The sequence below is a fragment of the Rhincodon typus genome, chromosome 15 (assembly GCF_021869965.1).
Source record: "Rhincodon typus isolate 14 chromosome 15, sRhiTyp1.1, whole genome shotgun sequence".
NCBI classification, from domain to species: Eukaryota; Metazoa; Chordata; class Chondrichthyes; order Orectolobiformes; family Rhincodontidae; genus Rhincodon; species Rhincodon typus.
In genome coordinates, this window is record NC_063346.1 from 16,751,888 (window position 1) to 16,774,225 (window position 22,338).

The window sequence follows — 22,338 nt, forward strand, 5'->3', positions numbered from 1 at the left end:
ATCCCTGCAGAGCACCACTGATCACCGAGCTCCAGGCTGAATGCTTTCCATCTACTACCACCCTCTGTCTTCTGTTGGACAGCCAGTTTTGTATCTAATAACACCTACTATTTTTACAAATAGATTCTAACCACAGGTAAATAACTATGAACTATCAACAGGAGCTCTACTCTTTAAAACCATAACCCCCTTCTAAAACCTGTCTACACAACTGTATAGGCAGCCACAGATGAACAAAAGAATTTGTGTTAAGGTAGAGAGGGAAAATTGAAAATTGGTTCAATGACTCCAGTCCCCAGGGTTTGCTTCCATGATCCTTTTGCTTGCCAGGATTTTCTGTTCTTCACCTTCTTTCTCCAGGTCCTGCATGAGGCACAGGCAATTGATTATGAACTGAAAGTCTCATAGTTACTCGTTAAAAGCTACAGTGCACAGCAATTAGGGGGAGAAAATAATTGGCTTTCTTCAGATGTCAGGTATTTTTACTGTCCATGCATTGTTCACGCCTACAAGCTGTTCACCTAGGAAGCAATCAGTGAGTTGCTGTCAGGTTAATGACCTTTGACATTCATAGCAATTCCACAGACCAATCTGCACCCTGTTGCCAGCCGAATCGCTCTTTGTATACAGTCACTGGTGCCAACCAATCGACAAACAGCTTGAATAAAGCAATAGTATAAACACAACTTGCAATGAGTTTCTGTGACTTGCTTTTGAAAAATGTAGCAATTTGCTACTCAATCCTTGCTTGTAAAATAATCCTTCTCGTAATTCATTGCAAATTCAAAGAAAAGGAAAATTTAAAAAGTATATGTTGTTTACAATTAACTAGTACACTCTCCATGGCAATGCCTCTGCCAATCATAATCCACTTGTCTATGAACTCCCCTCTCTTGCAGTATAAATGGTGTTTTCCCTTTACATTAGTATTTCTTGTGAATTGTCTTGAAGAGTACAAGATGAGAAGCTTTAACAAAATGCATATTTTTGTCAACAATTCTCAAGTTCTATACTGTCAGATGACTATACTGGAAATGTTCTTTCTAACACACTTAAGCAAAAAAAAGCCATACAAATGTTTATAAATTTAGAATTATTTGACTTTCTGTAATTGCACTCTAATGGACGGCATGGAGGCTCAGTGGTTAATACTGCTGCCTCACAGCACCAGGGACCTGGGTTCGATTTCACCCTCGGGCGACTGTCGGTGTGGAGTTTGCACATTCTCCCCGTGTCTGCGTGGGTTTCCTCCGGGCACTCCATTTTCTTCCCACAGTCCAAAGATGTGCATGCTATGTAGATTGGCCATGCTAAATTGTCCATAGTGTTCAGGGATGTGTAGATTAGGTGGGTTGAGGGATGGGTCTGGCTGGGGTGCTCTGAGGGGCATTGTGGCCTTGTTGGGCTGAAGGGCCTGTTTCCACACTGTAGGGATTCTATGATTAATATACGAAACCTATGGACAGTAAAAGACACAGTGGTCCTTCACCTGCCATGTAACTTCCCAGAGAGGCAAAACCCTGGATTTTTTAAAAGAAGGGGCTAATGATACCCCAAGAAAAGATTCATGGGATGTTCAGAGTGGTAGTGATTTAACATGATGTTACATAAATTACAAGTTATAAAATGAATGATGGTCCTAATAATGTTAATATTTATCCATAGGTATCAGAAATTGGGCACATATGCATCGCTATGTTTTGCTTTTAGCACACTTTGAGGTAATTATGTTAACTTTCCAAAGGATCATGATGCAACCAGTTTGATATGTCCGTACTTGTATTCCAATATAACTATTCGGGAACATTTAGATTTTCATAGCTTATTTCACTAGCACATTTTATTTTCAATGCAAGTCCTTATGCTTCTATAATGTGGCATGTACTGTAGATAATTAATTGTATCACGTGATACAAAAATGTGTTCCACATGGATTAACACTGTGATAGGAATGTTTAAGTGAGTCCAAACACTATCTCAAATTTCTTTACAATTAGTTGATATTTGATACTCTAAGCTAATTTTAAATATATACGATTCATTACTAAAGATCCCAAGTATGTCAAGTTATCTTCAATTCTTGCAGTTGCTGTACCATGATTAGGTCAGAAGGCAGAAATGAAGCTCCCTTTGTGAAAGACCTAGTATGAAAATGTTAACTGGAAAAGTATATTACTCTACTTTCAAAATAAAGACTTATTTATATATTCTGTACAATTTATTCTTTCAAATTTGTAGCTTGATTTGACATTTCTAAATATGCAAGAGCTAGTCAGAGGCTGGGAATGCTGCAGCAAGTAACTCACCTCCTAACTCCCCAGACCTTCTCCATAAGGTACAAGTCAGGAGTGTGATGGAACAATCGCCATTTGCCTGAATGAGCACAGCTCCAACAATACGTAAGAAGCTTAACATCACCCAGGCCACAGCAGCCTGCTTGATTGGCACCCTGTTTATCAGGTTCACCCTGCGTTCCCTGTATTGCGGCACAGTGTCAACAGTGTGTAGCATTTACAAGATGCACTGTAACAACTCATCATGGGTCTTAAGACAGCATCTTCCAAATCTATGATCTGTCTCTTCTCTAGAAGGACAAAGGCAGCAGCTACATAAAAATTGAAGGTTCCCTTTCAAGCTATTGATATTCATTCACTGTCGGTCAGTCCCATCCTAATAGCACTGTGGTTGACCCTACATACCATTGATGGCAGTAGATCAAGAAGGCAGCCCACCAGGAGCTTTTCAAGGGCCATTAGGGATGGACAATAAATGATGCCTTAGCCAACAATGTCCACATCCAGTGAAAAAAAGTCATAGAACCCCTACAGTGCAGCTGGAGGCCATTTGGCTCATCAAGTCTGACTAACCCTCCAAAAAGCATCCCACCCAGACCCCACACCCCATCCCTGCATTTACAATTAATTTTCCTAGCTCGCACATTACGGGACAATTGGTATGCCCAAACCACCTAACCTGCACATCTTTGAACTGTGGGAGGAAACCCACACAGACACAGGGAGAATATGCAAATTCCACACAGACAGTCACCCGAGGCTGGAATTGAGCCTGCGTCCCTGGTGCTGTGAGACAACAGTGCTAACCACTGTGCTACTGTGCTACCAAGTGACCAAAAAAAACAACCTTTTCATTGTGTCTGTCTGATTAGAACCATAGTTCCATTTGTGCCTTGCTGAATGAAATCGATCAGTAATGGTATTAACAGCACAGCTTCAATGCGTCGATTGAAAGATTTACCACATGGTCCCAAGAAGAAAGTATCCTCCTTTTAAGTCTTGGAGAGGGCTTGTTAATTTTCAGCTTGTACCCAAGTGAACAGTCCTAGCTGGATAAAACAAAATAAAGAATTGCGAATGCTGGAAGCATGAAATAAAAACAGAAATTGCTGGAGAAACTCTGCAGGTCTGGCAGCATCTATGGAGAGAAGGCAGAGTTAACATTTCAGGTCCAGTGACCCTTTTTCAGAACAGGGTTGAGTTTCTCGAGCAATTTCTCGTTTAGTCCTAGTTAAATGATCTGCTTGCATCTACAATAAATGTTTCTCTCACTTGGTTACATTTTCACCAAAGGAAAAAATTTAATCCATACCAATCACACTCTACAATTTATTTCTTCAAAACATTTTTGTTGATTTCTGTATCAGTTTGCAATTTGGAGATTGTTACTTAGTATAATTTTATTGGACGAGTAATCGGAGATCCAAGTGAATTCTCCAGGATGTGAGTAGACTTCACACCTTGGCACCTTGTGGGATTTAAATCCAATTAATAAACAAATCTGGAATTGAAAGCTAGACTCAATAATTGCGACCATGAACCTAGTTGTAAGAACATCAGGACATTAGAAATAGGAGCAGGAGTAGGCCATCTGGCTTATCGAGCCTGCTCTGCCATTCAACAAGATTGTGGCTGATCTTTTTGTGTGGACTCATCTCCACCCACCTGCCCACTTGCCATAACCCTTAATTCCTTTTCCTGTTCAAAAATCTATCTCTCTTTACCATAAAAACTCATCTGGTTCACTAATAACCTTTAGAGAAGGAAATCTGCCATCCTTACCTGGTCTGACCCAATGTAACTCCAGATCCACTGCAACGTAGTTGAATTTAACTGCCCTCTGACATGGTCTTATAAGCCTCTAAGTGAAAGACAGACAACTGTATCAACAGGCCTCGTTGATAGTGCCTAGACCCCCTTCCTGTGGAAAAAAAAAAGAAAATAATTGCCTATGCATTCATGGAGTGAGTTGAATCTAGCCTAAAGTGTTTACATTGTTGGGATTGTTTTACGTTGCTTAGAAAATAGGCTTATAAATACATTCTGTTATTTCTTGTAGAATGGATTATCAATGAATTTAATAATTCTCTCCATTCCTGCAACCACAACAAAGTAAGTAATGCGTGTTGGTATGTTCTGATGAGGTTCATAATGCATTCAGAATTTTATCTGGAGGTGAGAGAATTTATGCATTTGATTGAATGTAGATTGCTAATGTAGTCAATCCATCCACTTACATGGTTGGCCAAAGGGTCTGTTCCTGTGCTGCACTGTTCCATGTTCTAACTTGCATAAAAACATTTTTGCCTTTCTTTTATCATTGTGATTCATGGCACTTGAAGCTACCCACAGGACTTTTGTGGCCATTTGCAAGATAACTGAAAATAACATGATATTCTTTTTAGTTCAGAGAACTGGGATTTGTGCAAATAGGAAAACAGTGTGTCTCATCAATCAGTAAATTGAAAGGTCCTCACTGAACCACACCAAGTTTCAAATATGTGTTTTAATTGAATGTGAAATTGTTAAAAAGGCAAAATAAAGAGAAGTGAAGGAGATGGAACTGAAGTAAGAAATAGACAAAGTTAAAAAATGTTTTTAATTTTTGATTTTAACAAAATCTCTAACACTAAATTCTGAAGGAATGACACTCTCCATTTATTAAAGTAAATTTTCAGGAGCTGAGATTGTTCTGGTTGTAAGGTATATTGCTCCATTAAAGATTCACTTGTGTCAAAATACACCAGGCCTGACATTTTCCGATATGTATTATGAGTTACTAATTAATGTCTGTCTGTCCAACGGATTGAAGTGATCTGTGTAGATGAAGAGAATTATCACTTTTGTTAACTAGTCAAGTACGTAAATCTTTCCCTGTCCCCATTAGCAAGTCACTTGCTGCAGCCCAGGAAATTAATGTAGCCCAATGCTATAGTTGCAGAGGAGCATATAAGTGGTTTGGCTTCCAGGCTTGCAGTGTGAGGCTCGCCAGAGTATGGACATGCCCTAATTCTCATGAATTAAAGCCTCAATTCTGGGAAAATAACTCCACTGCCTTATGGATAATGCAGGAGAGTTGAAGGCCAAGGGAGGAAACAAGGCAGAAACCGGGAAGACAGGCTGAATGCATCATCCTTCTGACAGCTCCTGCAATCAAGCAGTTGCTGAAAGTTGTGCTTTGAATTGCTTTGCCCTTGAATGGGGAGGTCAAGTAGTATCTTTGACATTTTTCCCAGGCTTGCACCTTGGAGAGGACACTCCAGTCTTTTTGGAGAGTGTTAACATACACAGGGACCAGGGTAACAGAGAGTTGACTTTCATAATGCATTATCCTATGAGACTGAAGGCTGGAACTATCATTAGTATGTGTAATTTCAGATCCTTCGTGTATTTCGAAGCCAAATCACTTGGCAAACTGCATTTTGTAACAGCAGTAAACAAGATTTATATCCCAGATGAGCCCTACTTCACTGGGGGCAGCACTGTGGTTGGCACTGCTGCCTCACAGCACCAGGGACCCAGGTTCAATTCCAACCTCAGGTGAATCCCTGTGACTGTGTGAGTTTCTTCCCATAGTCTGAAGATGTGCAAGCTGGGTGAATTGGCCATGCTAAATTGCCCTGTAATGTCTAGTGTTGTGCAGGCTAAGTGGGTAGCTATGGTAAATGTGGGGATAGGATGGAGTCTGGGTGGGATACTCTCCAGAGGGTCAATGCAGACTTGTTGAGCTGAACAGCCTCTATTGCTCTATATGATTCAAGTTATGAAATACCTTTGCCAATAAAGAAATTAAGGGATACGGTGAGAACGCGGGTAAGTGGATCTGAGTCCACGAAAAGATCAGCCATGATCTTATTGAATGGCGGAGCAGGCTCGAAGGGCCAGACGGCCTACTCCTGCTCCTAGTTCTTATGTTCTTATGTTCCTTTAAGAACATAACGATCAGTATAATAAAAAGACTTCCATTTGTATATTGCCTTCAATGTCAAATATCATTAAAAGGAACTTAAACTTGTTTAATTTTTTAAATATTCATAATGTTCTCTCAGTATGACAATAGGTTATGTGATGTTTCCAAACGGAAAAAAGGTTGGGATTGACTGGTCAGATGCCTCTTTAACTGATATTGCTGATGATGGGAACATTGCTGACCTGTACAGAATCAGTTTTACAGCAGGTAAGTTGATGGAACATATCAACTACTAAATTCAGGTAGGCTTCTATATCTATGTATTGGCCAGATCATCATCAACCACTTGCAAACCCAAAGAACAGTGTCTTGTGTTTGATTGGGAAAGATTTGCGGACCAGTTCCAAGTGTACTAACAACAATGCTAACAACCAATTTAAAATTATCCTTCTTGTTCATTATCTGGTGCTTTTTTACACTTTCTGGAAGTGACATGTTTCATGGCACGGTGACTCAGCAGTTAGCAGTGCTGCCTCACAGCGCCAGGGACCCAGGTTCAATTCCAGCCTTGGGCGACTGTCTGTGTGGAGTTTGCATATTCTCCCTGTGTCTATGCGGGTTTCCTTCGGGTCCTCCGGTTTCCTTCCACAGTCTAAAGATGTGCAGGTTAGGTGGATTGGCCATGCTAAATTGCCGCAGTGTTTAGGGATGTTTGGGTCAGACATGGGGAAATCAGGGGTAGGGAAATGGGTCTGGGTGGGATGCTCTTCAGAGGGGTGGTGTGGACTTGTTGGGCCAAATGGCCTGTTTCCACACTGTAGGGATTCTATGATCTGCAGGAGCATATTCTTTGTAAATGAAAGAAATAAGTTCAAGCCATGCACCTTTTCTAATTTTCCATGAGCGTACAGAACCAAAGGTTCCCTATTGGTCTCTCTTTTGTACTGCCTTGGGCAATCAGATTCAAATTGCCAACCAATCAGCATCCTGTTCTTTTGTAGGAGTACAATGTTCAATTCTGGCCTCCCTGCTGTAGGAAGGATAGTGTGAAATTTGAAAGGGTTCAGAAAAGATTTACAAGGGGGTTGGAGGGTTTGAGCCGTAGGGAGAGGCTGAATAGACTGGGGCTATTTTCCTGGAGCACCAGAGGCTGAGGGATAACTGAGGGATGATGAGGGAGGCTGAGAGAGGTTTAGAAAATCATGAGGGGTATATATCGGGTGGATAGCCAAAATATTTTTCCCAGGGGAGGGGAGTCAGAAATGGAGGGCATAGGTCTAAGGTGAGAGGGGAAAGATTTAAAAGGGACCTAAGGGGCAACTTTTTCAGGCAGAGGGTGGTGCATGTATGGAATGAGCTGCAAGAGGAAGTGGTGGAGGCTGGTACAATTACAGCATTTAAAAGGCATCTGGATGGGTATATGAATAGGCAGGGTTTAGAGGGATATGGGCCAAATGCTGGCAAATAGGACTAGATTAATTTTGGATATCTGGCCAGCATGGATGAATTGGACCGAAGGGTCTGTTTCCATGCTGTACATCTCTATTACTCTATAAGTTGTTGTTATTGATTTGCCACTTGTCATTCTTGTGTTTGTTCTGATGAAAGATAAAGATAAAAAGCTTTTGCAACTTCTCTCCTTTTTCAACAATATACACATTTTGAGTGATGTTTTTTGTTACAATACATATAAACATATTTCGGGTATCATCCGATTTATCCATTGCATACTTTTCATTTTCCCGCCATAGAAGGTCAGTTATTTCACCTGCAAGTGTCAATCGATAAGGATGCTTCTCCTGTGATATATGGGGGACTAAACTGGGAAAGTAGAATCCATGAGTGCGTGACAAATTACCGTCTGAATTTAACTGTTCGTGGCTGGGGCATAATGGAACTTCATTACAGGTAGGTTTTTTTGTGAAAAGCTAATCAATATAGTTACCAAAATATTTTCCTTTAATGTTAAAAAAATAACGGATTTCCTTCCCCTTTGTTTAGAAATGAGAGTGGTCGGCAGGCTCCAGACTTTATACCATTTGAAAAATTGCAGGAACCTGTGGTGCCAGCATGCTCCAAGCTGGTGTTGGCACTCTCTGATAAGACATGCCAATGTACTGCAGTGGTAGGCAGTAAAGGAGCTCAGTTGGCACAACTATTGGAAGTGCAAAACCGCCTTAGGAATCAGGTGGGTTGACAGAAAGCAAACATGCCATTGTGTGTCTCGGATATTGTTTGAACATTTTGTCAGTGTGTGTAAATACAATAGCTGTTTGACCAAGGTTAAAGTATTAGCAACTGAGCTTCACTCTGTCCCACCTCCCCATCCAAATGAGGTTTCCGGAGAAAGATGTTTTTATGAACTTTTAAAGATGGTCCAAAAATTGTGGAAGATTTATTGCTGAACTGCCATTTTGAGTGATTCATTTACGAGCAGGGTTTCAATGCTGTTTAGCAGAAATTGTCAGGGTGACACGCGTTTTAAATTCGCCATCTGAATAGTTATAATATTTCGAAGTTTTGCAAAAGAATACTTAATGCTGAACATATGTTAATTAGTCAGTGAGGACTAACAGAGATACTGTCAGGGTCACTCACTTGGCCAAATTGCTAGGTCTGACTGTGCAAATCAGAAACTCATTGACAAACTGACTGTGGTTTTCTATCCATTACTTTAAGTGAATGGAAACTCCCAAGATTCAATAATACTCATTAATGCTGGCTCACCACAACAGCCTCTCTGTTAACATTAGAAAATTGGTTCTCAAATGTTTTGTTTAAAAAGTAGGAGGCTACTCAGAATTGAGAATGCATCAGGTATAGTGTTCTTGATGTCATTTCCATTTGTGCTGTGCACTCAGTACATCTGGAGAATGAATAGAGATTGGTGCAGTTCATGTCATTTACTGACCTTCAACAGCTACTAGAACTTAACCAGATCTGTCCATTTTGAATTAAGCTGGCCTTCAGAAATGAAATTATAATGTTCAAGTACATTGCTAATATTTCTTTTAATTTACTATAAACCTGCTGCACACGGTTCTTTATATCCTTAATGTTAACATGACTTGTTCCCACATTACTTTTCCCTCTTGTGAGTATGACAGCAGAAGACCAGTTGAGCAAATAAAGATTTTCAAACATTTATCAGAATACTGTGAACATGCTTCAGAATGGAGGGACTTAATCTGGTGTAAATTAAAGCTGGTGAATTACTGAGTTACTTTAAAAGGCTAATTAGAATTTTGAATGGGCTACTCCTCCACACACGTCTGCTGCTTTGCTCCTGCTGACAGCATACATTAGTCTTCCAGGTCAATTTAAAAAAAAGTGTTCATGAGATCACTGGAAAGACCAATATTTGTGATCATTCATTTTTGTCCTTGAGAAGGTGGTGGTGGGCTGCCATCTTGAATCACTTCAGTCCTGGTGGCGTAGGTACACACACAATCCTGTTAGTTTTGACATTCCAATACTTTGACCAAGTGACACATGGTGACACCTTTTCAAGTCTGCAAGGTGTGCGATTTGCAGTGTTTTGTGGCTCACTTATCTTGCGACTCCAAATGTCAGACAGACTCCTTATCCAAAGGATGCCCACACAAAACTATGCCAGTTACCAACCATGGCCCTCTCCTACTTGTCAGTAGTGGGTCCTAACTTTGGCATGTATTTCTTTCACAACATTCAGTGAGCAGATTTTACTGTGGATAGCATTCCCCAGTCTTAACGTGATCCTTGCTGCAGTATGAGAGAGAGATAAGAGGGAATGTCATTGTGCTCATCCTCACCTGCCTCTCCACCTTCACTGTGTTTCAAGAGATAAAGTCAGAAATCACCTGACGAAGGAGCAGCGCTCTGAAAGCTTGTGTTTTCAAATAAATCTGTTGGGCTATAACTTTGTGTCATGTGTCTTCTGACTTTGTCCATCCCAGTCCAACACCGGCACCTTTACATCATTTCAGGTGATAGGTAGATCTGCCAACTAATCTGAAATAGTTGGTCTGTTTATATACTTAACTTTTTTTTTGATTTTCTGTGCAACTAAAAAAAAATCAAATGGGTATCTTCTACACAGCTTTTGTTGGGATAATCCTGATGCAATGGCACTTGACATATAAACTCAGCAACATAGTGTATAATATGTAACCTATCATATTAACCAATGGCCAGTGTATTATAGATGCTGCAGAGCAGATACCTGTTATGTGTATGCAAACAGTATGCGTGAGTACAATTTTTGCCATATTATCTCATAAAAACAGTGAAGAAAAGTTAGTTCCCTGTCTTTAAAGAAGTATTTTTGTATAACTGTGCCTATGCTATATAGTGAATCAAAATGCTTTTGACCATGTACAGTATTGTGCCTTCACGATTTTGCTTGAAGAATTTTTGTCACCTTTAGCTGTTAAGCTGGCTAATAAAAAAAATGCTCTGATATTGGATCAAGTTTTCCTTTACAGTCTTATTGCAAGTTAAGAAGAAGGACTTAACCATCTATTGCATCTTATTGTGGCTCCTATCATATACAAATGTTACCATCAGAGGCACTTTACTGTCTGTGCTAATGTTAAGTGATTTGGTTTCTGCGGAGCACACTTTCACTAACGTGTCATGCTTCCAGTGGCCCAAATTAAGATGGAGTTTGAGTGATATATACCCTCAGGACACATGTTATGATACAGTGATAATATGAGGAGCATATCTGTTAAAGGCGTAATAACTGTAAAAACATAACATAACACAAAAACAACGCATTACTGATGAGATAATCCATTCTTATGATCTGAACTGGGGGATAGATATTGACCAGGACACCCTAGCTAACTGTCAAGCCTTTCTCCAAAATAGTGCCATGAGATCTTTTACCTCAGAGAGCAGATTGTACCTTTTTTTTAACTCATCCACAAAAAAATGGCACCTTTGACAGTGCAGCTCTCTCAGCATTGCACTGCACTGTAGCATCAGGTTAGAATTTGGTGCCCAAGTGTCCGGAGTAGGGCTTGAACTTGCAACTTTATGATCAGAGGCCAGATTCCACCCACTAGGGTAATAACTCTAATAGATTAACAAACTTAATCTAAATGGCGACATTTTAAGGAAATAATTTGGAAGAACGTGGCCTAATTGTTAAACCAGTTCATCAGTCGTGAACAATATGTGAAGATATCAAAATAATAATGTAATTAACATGTATGCAAAGCTAAAAACTTGTACTAGTGGTAACTGTTCTCGATGCTGACTCTTATAGAGTCAAGTCGTCTTGAACTTGCCAGCAGAATTCCCAGGGAATGTAACCATATAAACACAAGGTGTGTTGAGCCAATCCATCTGGCTAATTGATGCAAGTCTGCTAGTGAACTTTGGAACACAATACACAATTCCAGACACCTTGACATACCAGAGACTGCTGTGGATAGGTCACTTTGGATTGCTATTCACATTTCAGGAAATTAAAATCCTTATCCCAGATATATTTTCCTAGATCTATTCCAAACATGATTGCTGTTTGGCCTTTGTCCTTTTGCCTACTTGACATGTGTAAATCTAGCTGAAGTACAGAATTGCACAGACTTGGATGCCTTAGTACTCTTTCATGGTGCTTAGAATGCAGCCAAGGCAAACAAGAACAAGTGTATTCTGATATTGTGCAAATAGTTGCAATAGGATCAATTGGATAATTGAATTAAAGTGATAAATAATATTAGCTCATTCCTAATAAGTTAATATCCTGTTTTTTATTTGTCTATCAGTTTTTTGTACCTATTGGACTCTGTGTCACAATTGCAGCCCTGGAACATCAGATGAAAAAGAACAGCTGTCTTCAGCAAACAGTAACAGAGCTGAACTACATGGCCTGGTATTGTCATTCTGTTACTTGAAGCAATATAATCTGATTGGAAAAATCCAACTTCAGTTTCAACATTAGATTGATACAATTTCAATTGCACTTTTGAATTGACCGCACACTGATCTGCAACATGTCAGAATTCTGTCAGCTGTGATCACTTCCTCATTTTTAATGATGCTCTTTCTGAATTTTAGCAATGGAAATAAAGATGAAAATCTTCGTGAACTGTGTGAAAGGTAAACTCAATTAAAAATACTTTGACAGAATTTACCATGTACCAGCTCATTTACTATGATATTGTATTTGTGATTTGCAGATTTTATAAGAACAAAGCTGTTATGAGTAAACTGAGTCTGATTTATCAGGATTGGGAACAGTACAGAGATGTGACACCATTGGGAAGGAGACCAGTGCTGTCATTGTGCCTTGAGAGTCTCCAGTTCAAATGTTTGTAGGTTATAAAGACTGGGGGAGGCCATGAAAGTATAATGATTGATATTTCAGAAGAAAGGAGCTGTTTAACTGGAAGCTAATGTAGCTGAATGAATACTTGCACACGGGTGAGCAGGACTTTGTGAGCATAAGGAAACAGGGAGTACAGCTTTGGTTGAGCTGTACTTTAATGAGGGTGGAAGATGCAATGCCAACTTAAAACACAGGAGAATAATTAAGTTTAAAACTGACAAAGAGACACATGTGACTGTTCAAGCAAGTCCTGGGCTTATATACAAGTTTTGTGATGGAGAGGATATGGAGATGGAAAATTTGCTCAGGGTCAAACAGGATTGGTTGTCCACAATTTGATACAACCTGCAGTTTTATCCACAATCTGATACAACCTGCAGTTGATCAGGTAAACACAGTTTCACATTTCCACCATAAATTCCCAAGTCCACAGTTATAGAACAATGACCAGTGTAAACTTTTCAGGCTGCAATTTTAGCAAACTTAAAGCAATCAGTCTTGCCTCTGTGATGACTATGTGACAAGTTGACATAGACAGTTACCATTAGAAGTGAAGACAAAAGAAGTGTCTAGGCCCGAAACGTCAGCCTTCCTGCTTCTATGATGCTGCTTGGCCTGCTGTGTTCATCCAGCTCTACACCTTATTATCTCAAAAATTTAATGCAGTTTGGAGCTGGTGACCTTTCTATGTGCCTTCTGCTCTTGTCCTTCTAATTGGCAGTTTTCAAAGGTACTATTGAAGTACTTGTGAGTTCCTATAAGACAACTTGTAGGTGGTGCACATGTAGTCATGGTGCACTGGTGATGAAGGAAGTGAATTCCAAAGAAGTTGATAGGATGCCAGTCAAGAGGTCTGCTCTACCCTGATTAGTGTTGAGCTACTTGAGCCTTGTTGGAGAAATGCTTATCTAAGCGAATGGAATATTTTCCATCACACTCCTGACTTGTGGCTTGCAAGTAATGGAAGAATTTAGTGAGTCAGGTCATCAAGAATTTCTCACCTCTGAGCTGCTTTTGTCATCATGTATTTGTTTTGTTGTAGTTAGGTTTCTGAAAATCGATGTCATTTAAGATATTGATTATAGGGAGTTCAGTAATGTTAATACTGGTGATTATTGAGAGAAGGTTGTTAAACATATTCTTCTTTGGAATGGTCATTATATGGAACTTATGCAGTATGAATATTCCCACCACTTCTCAGTCCAAACTTGTATGTTGCTCAAATTATCCACTTGGCACTTCTAGCTAAATATGGTTGCAAATGCTTCAGCCTTGCCTTTTACTCCTCTATAATTGAGGCTACAGATACTTGTGGAGCCTTCTCTTCCTGTTAATTGTTTGTCAAAGACTATTTGTGACTGCATGCAACAGGACTGCAAAGCTTTGATCTGACCCATTGATTGTGGGATTTCTTAGTTCCATCTATTGCATGTTTCACTGTATAGTGAATCTGTAGTCCTGAACAGTTGACTGGACAGCTGGCTTGCACTGTAGAGTGATACCAACAGTATTGGGTTCCATTCCTGCTACTGGCTGAGAACACCATGAAGGTCTTTGCTTCACAATTTCAGTTGGCGTGTGGTCACCCTCAGGTTAACCTCACCGTTAGTTGTCTCTCACCAGTGAGAGAACAATTCTCTGGGATGACGGTGACTCTACCTACTATTTATAGCAACTTCACTAGATTGACACCTCACATTTAGGTATACCTGGTGCATGTTATCTTGTACTTCCATTGAACCAGGGTTGACTATCTGGCTTGCTGTAAAGATAGACTGTCAGCATGTCAGGACATGAGGTTACAGATTGTGTAGAATACAATTCTGCCCCAACTGACAGTCCATAGTGCCTCATGGATGCCCAGTTTTGACTGCTACATTTATTTGTAATTTTTCCCATTTTGAGTGGTGATATTGTCACACAACATGATGGACGGTATGCTCAGAATAAAGTCAGGACTTAGTTCCCTTAAAGGTGTAATGTTGCAACTGTGACAAGTCAATTAATGAGGGTACGCAGCCAGAATCAAATACAAATTGGAAAACAAATTTACAAAGTTTCAGAAAGGAAATTGATTAATATTGAGACTTATTTGAAAACAAAAAGAAAATCTTACACCTTTTCTTTTGTAGGTTGAACAAAATACTCTAAATTAGGTTTGGGTTTCAGCAAATGAACCTGCCTTTTAATTTTTCCTCAGATGTGTTGAATTGTTCAGGACAACCAAACTGTCTCCAGAGATAGAACATGCCATTCATGAACAGCTGACAGAGCTGAGGCTGCTGGGAGCAGAGGAGCGCTTGGCTGTCAGGTCCAGTGCAACTGGGGAGGACACAAAGGACACAACTGCTGCTGGGCAACTCAACACAGAGCTGGGAGTGAAAGGCTTTGAACAGGTACAAGAATGAGAAAATGACCAGCAAATACATAACTCAGTAATAGCAAGAGTGGAAAAAGAATTAAGAAATAAAGTTTTGTAGTTAACCTATGATTCAGAGTTGCCTCAATCATTTGAATTGATGGAAATAAAAATTGCAACAGTGTTACATTGGCAGTTAATTGGGTGAAGCCGCAACACAGGACTACTTGCAAGCCAACCAGCAGAAGCAGCATATGATAAAACTAAGTGATCTCACTAATAATGGATCGGATCTAGCTCTGCATTCTTGTTATGTCCAGTCATGAATGGTGGTGGGCAGTTAAACGACTCACTGCAGGAGGAAGCTGCAGTAGTGTTTCTGTATTCAAAATGGGGTGGCCCTGCACATCGGAGCAATAGACAAGGCTAAAGCTTTTGCAACCATTTTCAATCAAAAATGCCAAATGGATTGCCCATCTTAGCTTCCTCCTGAATGTCCAAGCACCACAGATGCCAGTCTTCAATTCCCTCCATGTGATTATCAGAAACAGCTGAAAGTATGGCTTACAGCAAAGGCAAGAAGCCCTGACAACATTCTGGCATTAATAATGAAGGCATGTGCTCCAGAGCTAAATGACCCTTAGCCAAGCCATTCCAGTATGGCTGTGACAGTGGCATCTCCCCATAAGTGTGAAAATTTACCTAGACATGTCTGGCCGACCACCAAAAAGATATTTCCTTACCCCACTCCTATCTGCTTTCCATAGGGACTGCTCACTCCATGATTCCCTCGTCAGCTCCACACTCACCACCAACCTATGCAACTCACCCGGCATCTTTCCCTGCAACCACAGGAAGTGCTACACCTGCCCCCACGCCTCCCCTCTCACCTCCATCCAAGGCCACAAACCATCATTCCATATCCAGCAGAGATTCACCTGTACATCTTCTAACCTGGCTTATTGCATCCGTTAGTCCCTATGTAGTCTCTTGTATACTGGGGAGACCAAGTGCAGACTCGGGGACTGATTTGTAGAGCACCTATGTTTCGTATGCTGCAATCAATACCACCTTCCAGTTGCCAGTCATTTCAACTCCCCCTCCCACTCCTTTGGTGACATGTCCATTCTGGACCACCTCCTCTGTAAAAATGAGGCCACATGTAAACTGGAGGAACACCTTATATGTCCAGCCCTCCCGCTCATCCCCGCCTCCTTGACCTGATACACCCTGTCCATCTTCCTTCTCACCTATCCACTTCCCTCTTCCCACTGATCAATCTCTACAAACCCCTACCTGCATCCACCTGTCACCATCCCACCTACCTTCCCCCAGGCCCACCCCCTTCCCTGTATTTATTTCTGAGCTCCCTTCCCCCTCCCCAGGCCTGAAACATGACTTTCCTGCTCCTCTGATATTGCCTGACCTGCTGTGCTCATGCAGCTCCACATTTTATCGACTCTAACTTGCAGCATCTGCAGTCCTTACTGTCTCACAAACCATTGATTGCCGCATTTTGATCATTGGCTGAGTGATGGAAGATATTGCTGGCAGTGCTATCGAGAAGTGCTTAGCCAACAATAACCTATTCACTGATGCTCAGTTCTACTAGGGCTATGCAACCTGTGATCTCATTACAACTTCTGTCCAAATGTTGTCAAAAAACAGAACTCCAGGGGTGAGGTCACAGTAAGCCCTACACATCAAGACAGTTTTATGTTGAGAATGCCATCAAGGAGCCCTAGAATAACTGGAGTTAATGGAAACCAGGGAAATACTTTCCATTGGTTAGAGTCATACTGAACACAAGGTATGGTAGTTGTGAACAAAAACAAAGTTGCTGGAAAAGCTCAGCAGGTCTGACAGCATCTGTGAAGGAGAAAACGTTTTGGGTCCAGTAACCCTTCCTCAGAACTGAACTTAACTCTCTTTTCTCCTTCACAGATGCTGCCAGACCTGCTGAGCTTTTCCAGCAACTTTGTTTTTGTTCCTGATTTACAGCATCCGCAGTTCTTTTGGTTTTTATTTTGTAAGGTAGTTGTGGTTGTTAGAGTTCAGTCATCTCAGTTGTAGAACATGTGTTCCTTAAGCTAGCATCCTAGGCCCAACCATCTTCAGCTGCTTCATCAACGGCTTTCTATCTCTGTTACATTCAGGATGTGGAGGTGCCGGTGTTGGACTGGGGTGGACAAAGTCAGGAGTCACACGATACCAGGTCATAGTCCAACAGGTTTATTTGAAATCACAATCTTTCGGAGCATAGCCCCTTACTTCACCTGACAAAGGGGCTATGCTCCGAAAGCTTGTTATTTCAAATAAACCTGTTGGACTGTAACCTGGTGTTGTGTGATTTCTGACTTCTTACATTCAGAAGTGAGGATTGCACAATGCTCAGCACCATTTGTGATTCCTTGGTTGCTGAAGCATGTCTGTGTGCGACAAAATAACGCTCAGGCTCGGGCTGAGAAGTCACAAATAATACTTGTGCCACAGAGTGCCAGGCAATGACCAATCTCTCACAAGACAGAATTTTAATCACCTCCCCTTAACATTCAGTGGCAATAGCATCCCTGAATCCCACACCATCAGCACTTTTTAAATTGCCATTCACCAGAACTCAGCCAGCCCTTTACATACAGTGTGCAGCTCTAGCAACTCTCAAGACAGTTTGATACCAGCCAGGACAAAGCAGCTCACTTAATTTTCACCCTGTCAATCACTTTAACCATTCATTCCCTTCATCACTGGTGCACAGCGGCAGCGGTGTGTTTCATCCAGAAGATGCTTTACAGTAACTCATCGAGGCTCCTTTAATAGCACCTTCCAAACCAGTGACCACTGCCACTGGAAGGACAAAGGTAGCAGATGGATGGGAATACCACTGCCTGCAAATTCTCTTTCAAGCCACACACCATCCCGACTTTGAAATATCATCACTATTCCTTCACTGTTGCTGGTTTAAAGTCTTAGAACTCCCTTCCTAACAGTACCATGGATGTAGCCACTAAAATAACTCCACAGAGGCTGGTATCCTGTCACCAAGTCATCCTTTATTTACACGTGCATAGTACGTGACACTGGTCTGTCTTCCTCAGAACCAGCACTCTGAGTGAACAGAACCCCTGACACTTCTGTTTACATCTGTCAGCCAGGGCTCCCTTATTGGACCAGATTAACAGCTCCAATCAGGGACCTCATCTTCTGTAAGGTTCATCTGGCTGACCTCACTACAATCATTACAGCTGTACTCTTGCAACTTGACTTTCCACCTACTTTTATGTCATCTGCAAATTTGGCTACAGTACATTCACTCCCGTCCTCCAAGTCATTAATATATCTTGTAGACAGTTGTGGTCCTTGCAGTGATCCCTGTGAAACCTCACTGGTGACAGGTCACCAACCTGATAAAGAACCTCTTATACCCCTCGACTGTTGCTAACTACAAGATTGCACAGGAAGAGTGACTTGGGGTGTGATCTCTCCTTCCTGATCATGTGAAGTTTACTGATCTTATTATGCCAGTATAACAGCAATTGTACATCAAGGTAATCTATTGGGTTTTTACACAGTAACTTTTTGGAAGTATAAAGTACTTTTAAAGGATTTTAGTACAGTTCCCACCTGGTCTTTCCTACCATAATTATTGTCTACAGCTTGTATCCTTGACTCTTGACTGACATTTTTCACTTCTACAACATGTAAAATATGGCCTAGCTTTTTACATTACGTTGCTATAAAATTGTTACAACACTCATACATTTGTACCAATTTTTAAATGATTTATGTGATTTTTATTTTCATTTTCCCAGGTCTGTGACGCTGTTCTGAAATGCTGGGCTTCCCTCTACTCATTCCAAGCTGTTCAGTATCGTCATCAAAAGGGACAACCAGTGGCATTGGGCATGGGCGTGGTGATCCAGCAGATGGTACCAGCCCAGGCAGCAGGTGAGGTTTCCCATTTCTACCTAATGGAAAAAAAAGTGCTTATTTACACAAGGTCTACATATATCAAATGTGCCTCACTGTATCTAATGCTAAACAGCTAGCTATTTAGCCTGAATGAAGTAAGATAACAAGATGGGTTTAGCCTGACCACACAAGTTTTGAGTACCTCTTTTCTGCCAAGTGGTGACATCTCACTGCAAGTATTTGTCAGCCACTTCCAAATGAACCTAAAGCACTTGTACATTATTCCTTTTTAGAATACAGTAACATAATGTTAAATATTTTCACAATCATTTCTATATTTGTTTATGTAAACATGGAATATTTTCCCGGGCACTGTTTTTGCTGTTTGAACAATGATTCTCAACCTAATACAGATTTTTTTAATATATTGGAAATAATATTGTGTACCGCATTTGTACAATAATTGCTCATCAATAATTGGTTTGTTGTGACTCACTTTGAATTCTGCCAGGGCCACTCAGCTCCTGACCTCATTATAGCCTTGGATCAAGTGAGGAAAAAATAGTTGAATTCCAGACAGGAGCTGAGAGTGACTGTCTATGGCATCAGAGCAGCATTTGACCGAGTGTGGCATCAGGGAGCCTGAGCAAAATTAGAATCAATGGGAATGGAGGGAGGGGCGTGGAATTTCCACTGGTTGGAGTCATACCTGACACAAAAGAAAAGGGTTGTCGTTGTTGGAAACCAGTCATCTCAGATGCATGATATTTTTCCAGGAGTTCCTCATGATGGTGTCCTTGGCCCAACTATCTTCAGCTGCTTCATCAATGATCCCCCCTCCACCATCAGATCATAAGTAGGGGATGTTCATTAATGATTGCACAATGTTCAGTACCATCCACAACTTCTCAGATACTGAAGCAGTCCATGTCCAAATGCAGCGATCACCTGGACAATATCCATGTTCAGCTGATTAGTGGCGAGTAACATTCGTGCCATACAAGTACCAGGTAATGACCATCCCCAACAACTGAGTCATCTCCTGTTGATAGTTCAGCATCATCATTGCTGAATCCCTGACTATCATATTCTGGGGCTTACCATTGTCCAGAGACTCAACTGAACCAGTCCAATAAATGCTGTGGCTACGTGAGCAGGTCAGAGGCTAAGAATCCTGAGATGTGTAACACACCACTCAACTGCCCAACGTGATCCACCATCTAGTTTCAATGATGCAAAAGAATGCCAGGTGTGGAAGGAGAGAGATTCTCAGGTCTCGATGCATTAGCACTATCATTCACTAATCGAGAAGCTTTTATCTATTCACAATTAACAGCAATGCTCATTTTGCTGTTTCTCTAGGAAAAACAAAGGAGAAACTTTCTCACTGTTTTCAATGATACAAACAAAGCAATTGGTGAAAATCATTCCCTATTGATTATTTATGCATTCAATTTAGACATGAGCAAATGTTTTACCTAGAGCAGGGATGGGAACTTTTGCACATTGGAAGCCCACATTTTATTTAACCGAGATCCTATTGGACCAAATGCTGAGAATTTAACATAGACAACAACAATGGCATTTTTCCATATTTCAATGGGATCCTTCTTAGCATCAAATAGAGACTTCAGAATGTTATCTTCTGAGAGCTCAATCAATTCCATCTAGAAGTCATTAGGTGCTTTGGAGACATCAATCTGGTGTGGTTGAAAAGCTAGTTTCAGTTTGAGATCATGTTTCTCAAAATCTGCAAAACTTTCATTGTATTCTTCACACAGATAGTCTGGAATAGCCATGTATTCTTTCACATCACATTTCTTTAATGATTGCCTGTATCCTGTTCATTAATTACCTTAGCCAGTTCAGGAAAGTGTTCAGCTAAAAGTTCCAATCGAATAAGGAAAGTTTTGAAAAAGGTCAGCTTTTTCTGAAATGCCTGGATTTTTAGCCACATATCATGTTTAGATTTAGTTTTAAAGAAGTTCAAGTCATTTTGCTTTGATATTATATCACACAAAAGTGCGACATTTCTGCAGAAATCCTCTTTTGACAATTCACCTGGTTCATTCAGTTCCTCAAAAAAATGGTGTGATTTGTTTTCGCAAAGCTGAAAGCTTTACAAGTATTTGTCCTTGTGACATCCAACGCACTTTAGAATGATATGGCAGATCTACACTGAATGTTCCATCGTCAAGCTGAAGCATGTCACGAAATTGACGATGCCCAAATGCATTTGCTCGAATGTAGTTTACAATACCTATAAACTTAATGTGTCACTTAAAACAGTAGATTTGGCATAGAGATTCTGTTGATGCAAAAAACAATGAAAGGAAATCAAGGTATCTGAATCTGGCAACAAATATTTCACGTTTTCCTCTCATGGAAGGTGCACCGTCTGCACGTCACCGCTTACTAAATTACATAAATTCGGTTTCGCTTCACGGCATTTTTTTTGAAGATAGTGAAGATGTCAATTCCACGTTCCTCGCTGTAAGGGTACCCAAACCCAGTAAGTCCTTGTGGCAATGAAAACCCGCAGTTATAACATGAATAAAAAATAACCCCTTACGCTCAGTCAATAATGTCTGTGGATTGATCCAAGGCAATCGAATAACTAATGTCTTCGCTTTGGCATATTGTATGAAGTTGTTATGTTACATTGAGGGCTAATTCAGGTTGCTGATCAGTTATGGTCCTTCTTGAAAGAGGTAGTTGTTTGTACTTATTAACCTTATCTGAATCTAAACATTCTACAACTTCAACAATGCACTCTTTTATGATTTCCGCATCGCCAAATGGCTTACCTATTCTTCCAAGTATATATGCTACTTTATGAGTTGCTTCAGTGATGTCAGTCCCTTGTCCTGACATTGTTTTAAATACTTGCTGCTGCTGCTGCTAATGCTTTTGGTCTTTCATTTTCTTAAGTGCAGACTTTCAGGGTTCTCCTTCCAGTTTAGCATATTTGCATAATGCTAACATGCATTGTATTTCTTCACAGTTGCAATTATGGCGTTGCAAAGCAAACACATCATTTTATCTTTCACAGCAACTATGTAATACTGCAATTCCCATTCTTCATTGAATACTCTCTTCTCTTCCTTTAATGTTCTTTCCTTAGTTTTTGACATAACTGAGTTACCAGTAAAAAATTTTTTAAAATGGTGCACAGATTCAAAAACGCGGATTTAGTATTTGTGGACAAATAGGCAAAAGGTCGTAACTAATATCCCAAAAGGTCGCATGTGGCCTTAAGGCCTCAGGTTCCCCACTCCTGACCTGCAGGATATATATTTGTGTGTTTTATTCTTCTTAGAATGCAGAAACGTAAAACTTTAAAACCAAAGAGAGAAGAATCTAAAAACAAGACTAAAGCTTAACATGTGCAATATTTATTTCTAATATTATTTCCATAACAACATTGCAGGTGTATTGTTTACATGCGATCCTATCACAGGACACTCGGGCAGGATGATTATCAATGCAAATTATGGACTCGGAGAGGTGAGATTCGATAGCTTTGCTCCTGAAATGTGAACATATTAAC

General features: G+C 40.4%; 1 protein-coding gene across 1 annotated transcript in view; it reads left to right on the top strand.

Annotated features, from left to right (window-relative positions):
- Window positions 1-22,338, top strand: part of LOC109918145 — an 89,452-nt gene that overhangs the window by 33,678 nt on the left and 33,436 nt on the right. The window contains exons 7-16 of the mRNA XM_048605957.1: window positions 1,666-1,721; window positions 4,354-4,406; window positions 6,344-6,471; window positions 7,956-8,112; window positions 8,206-8,392; window positions 11,958-12,064; window positions 12,250-12,291; window positions 14,721-14,916; window positions 18,689-18,824; window positions 22,219-22,295. Coding sequence (XP_048461914.1) covers window positions 1,666-1,721; window positions 4,354-4,406; window positions 6,344-6,471; window positions 7,956-8,112; window positions 8,206-8,392; window positions 11,958-12,064; window positions 12,250-12,291; window positions 14,721-14,916; window positions 18,689-18,824; window positions 22,219-22,295 — 1,139 coding nt within the window. The remainder of the gene's footprint in view (window positions 1-1,665; window positions 1,722-4,353; window positions 4,407-6,343; window positions 6,472-7,955; window positions 8,113-8,205; window positions 8,393-11,957; window positions 12,065-12,249; window positions 12,292-14,720; window positions 14,917-18,688; window positions 18,825-22,218; window positions 22,296-22,338) is intronic.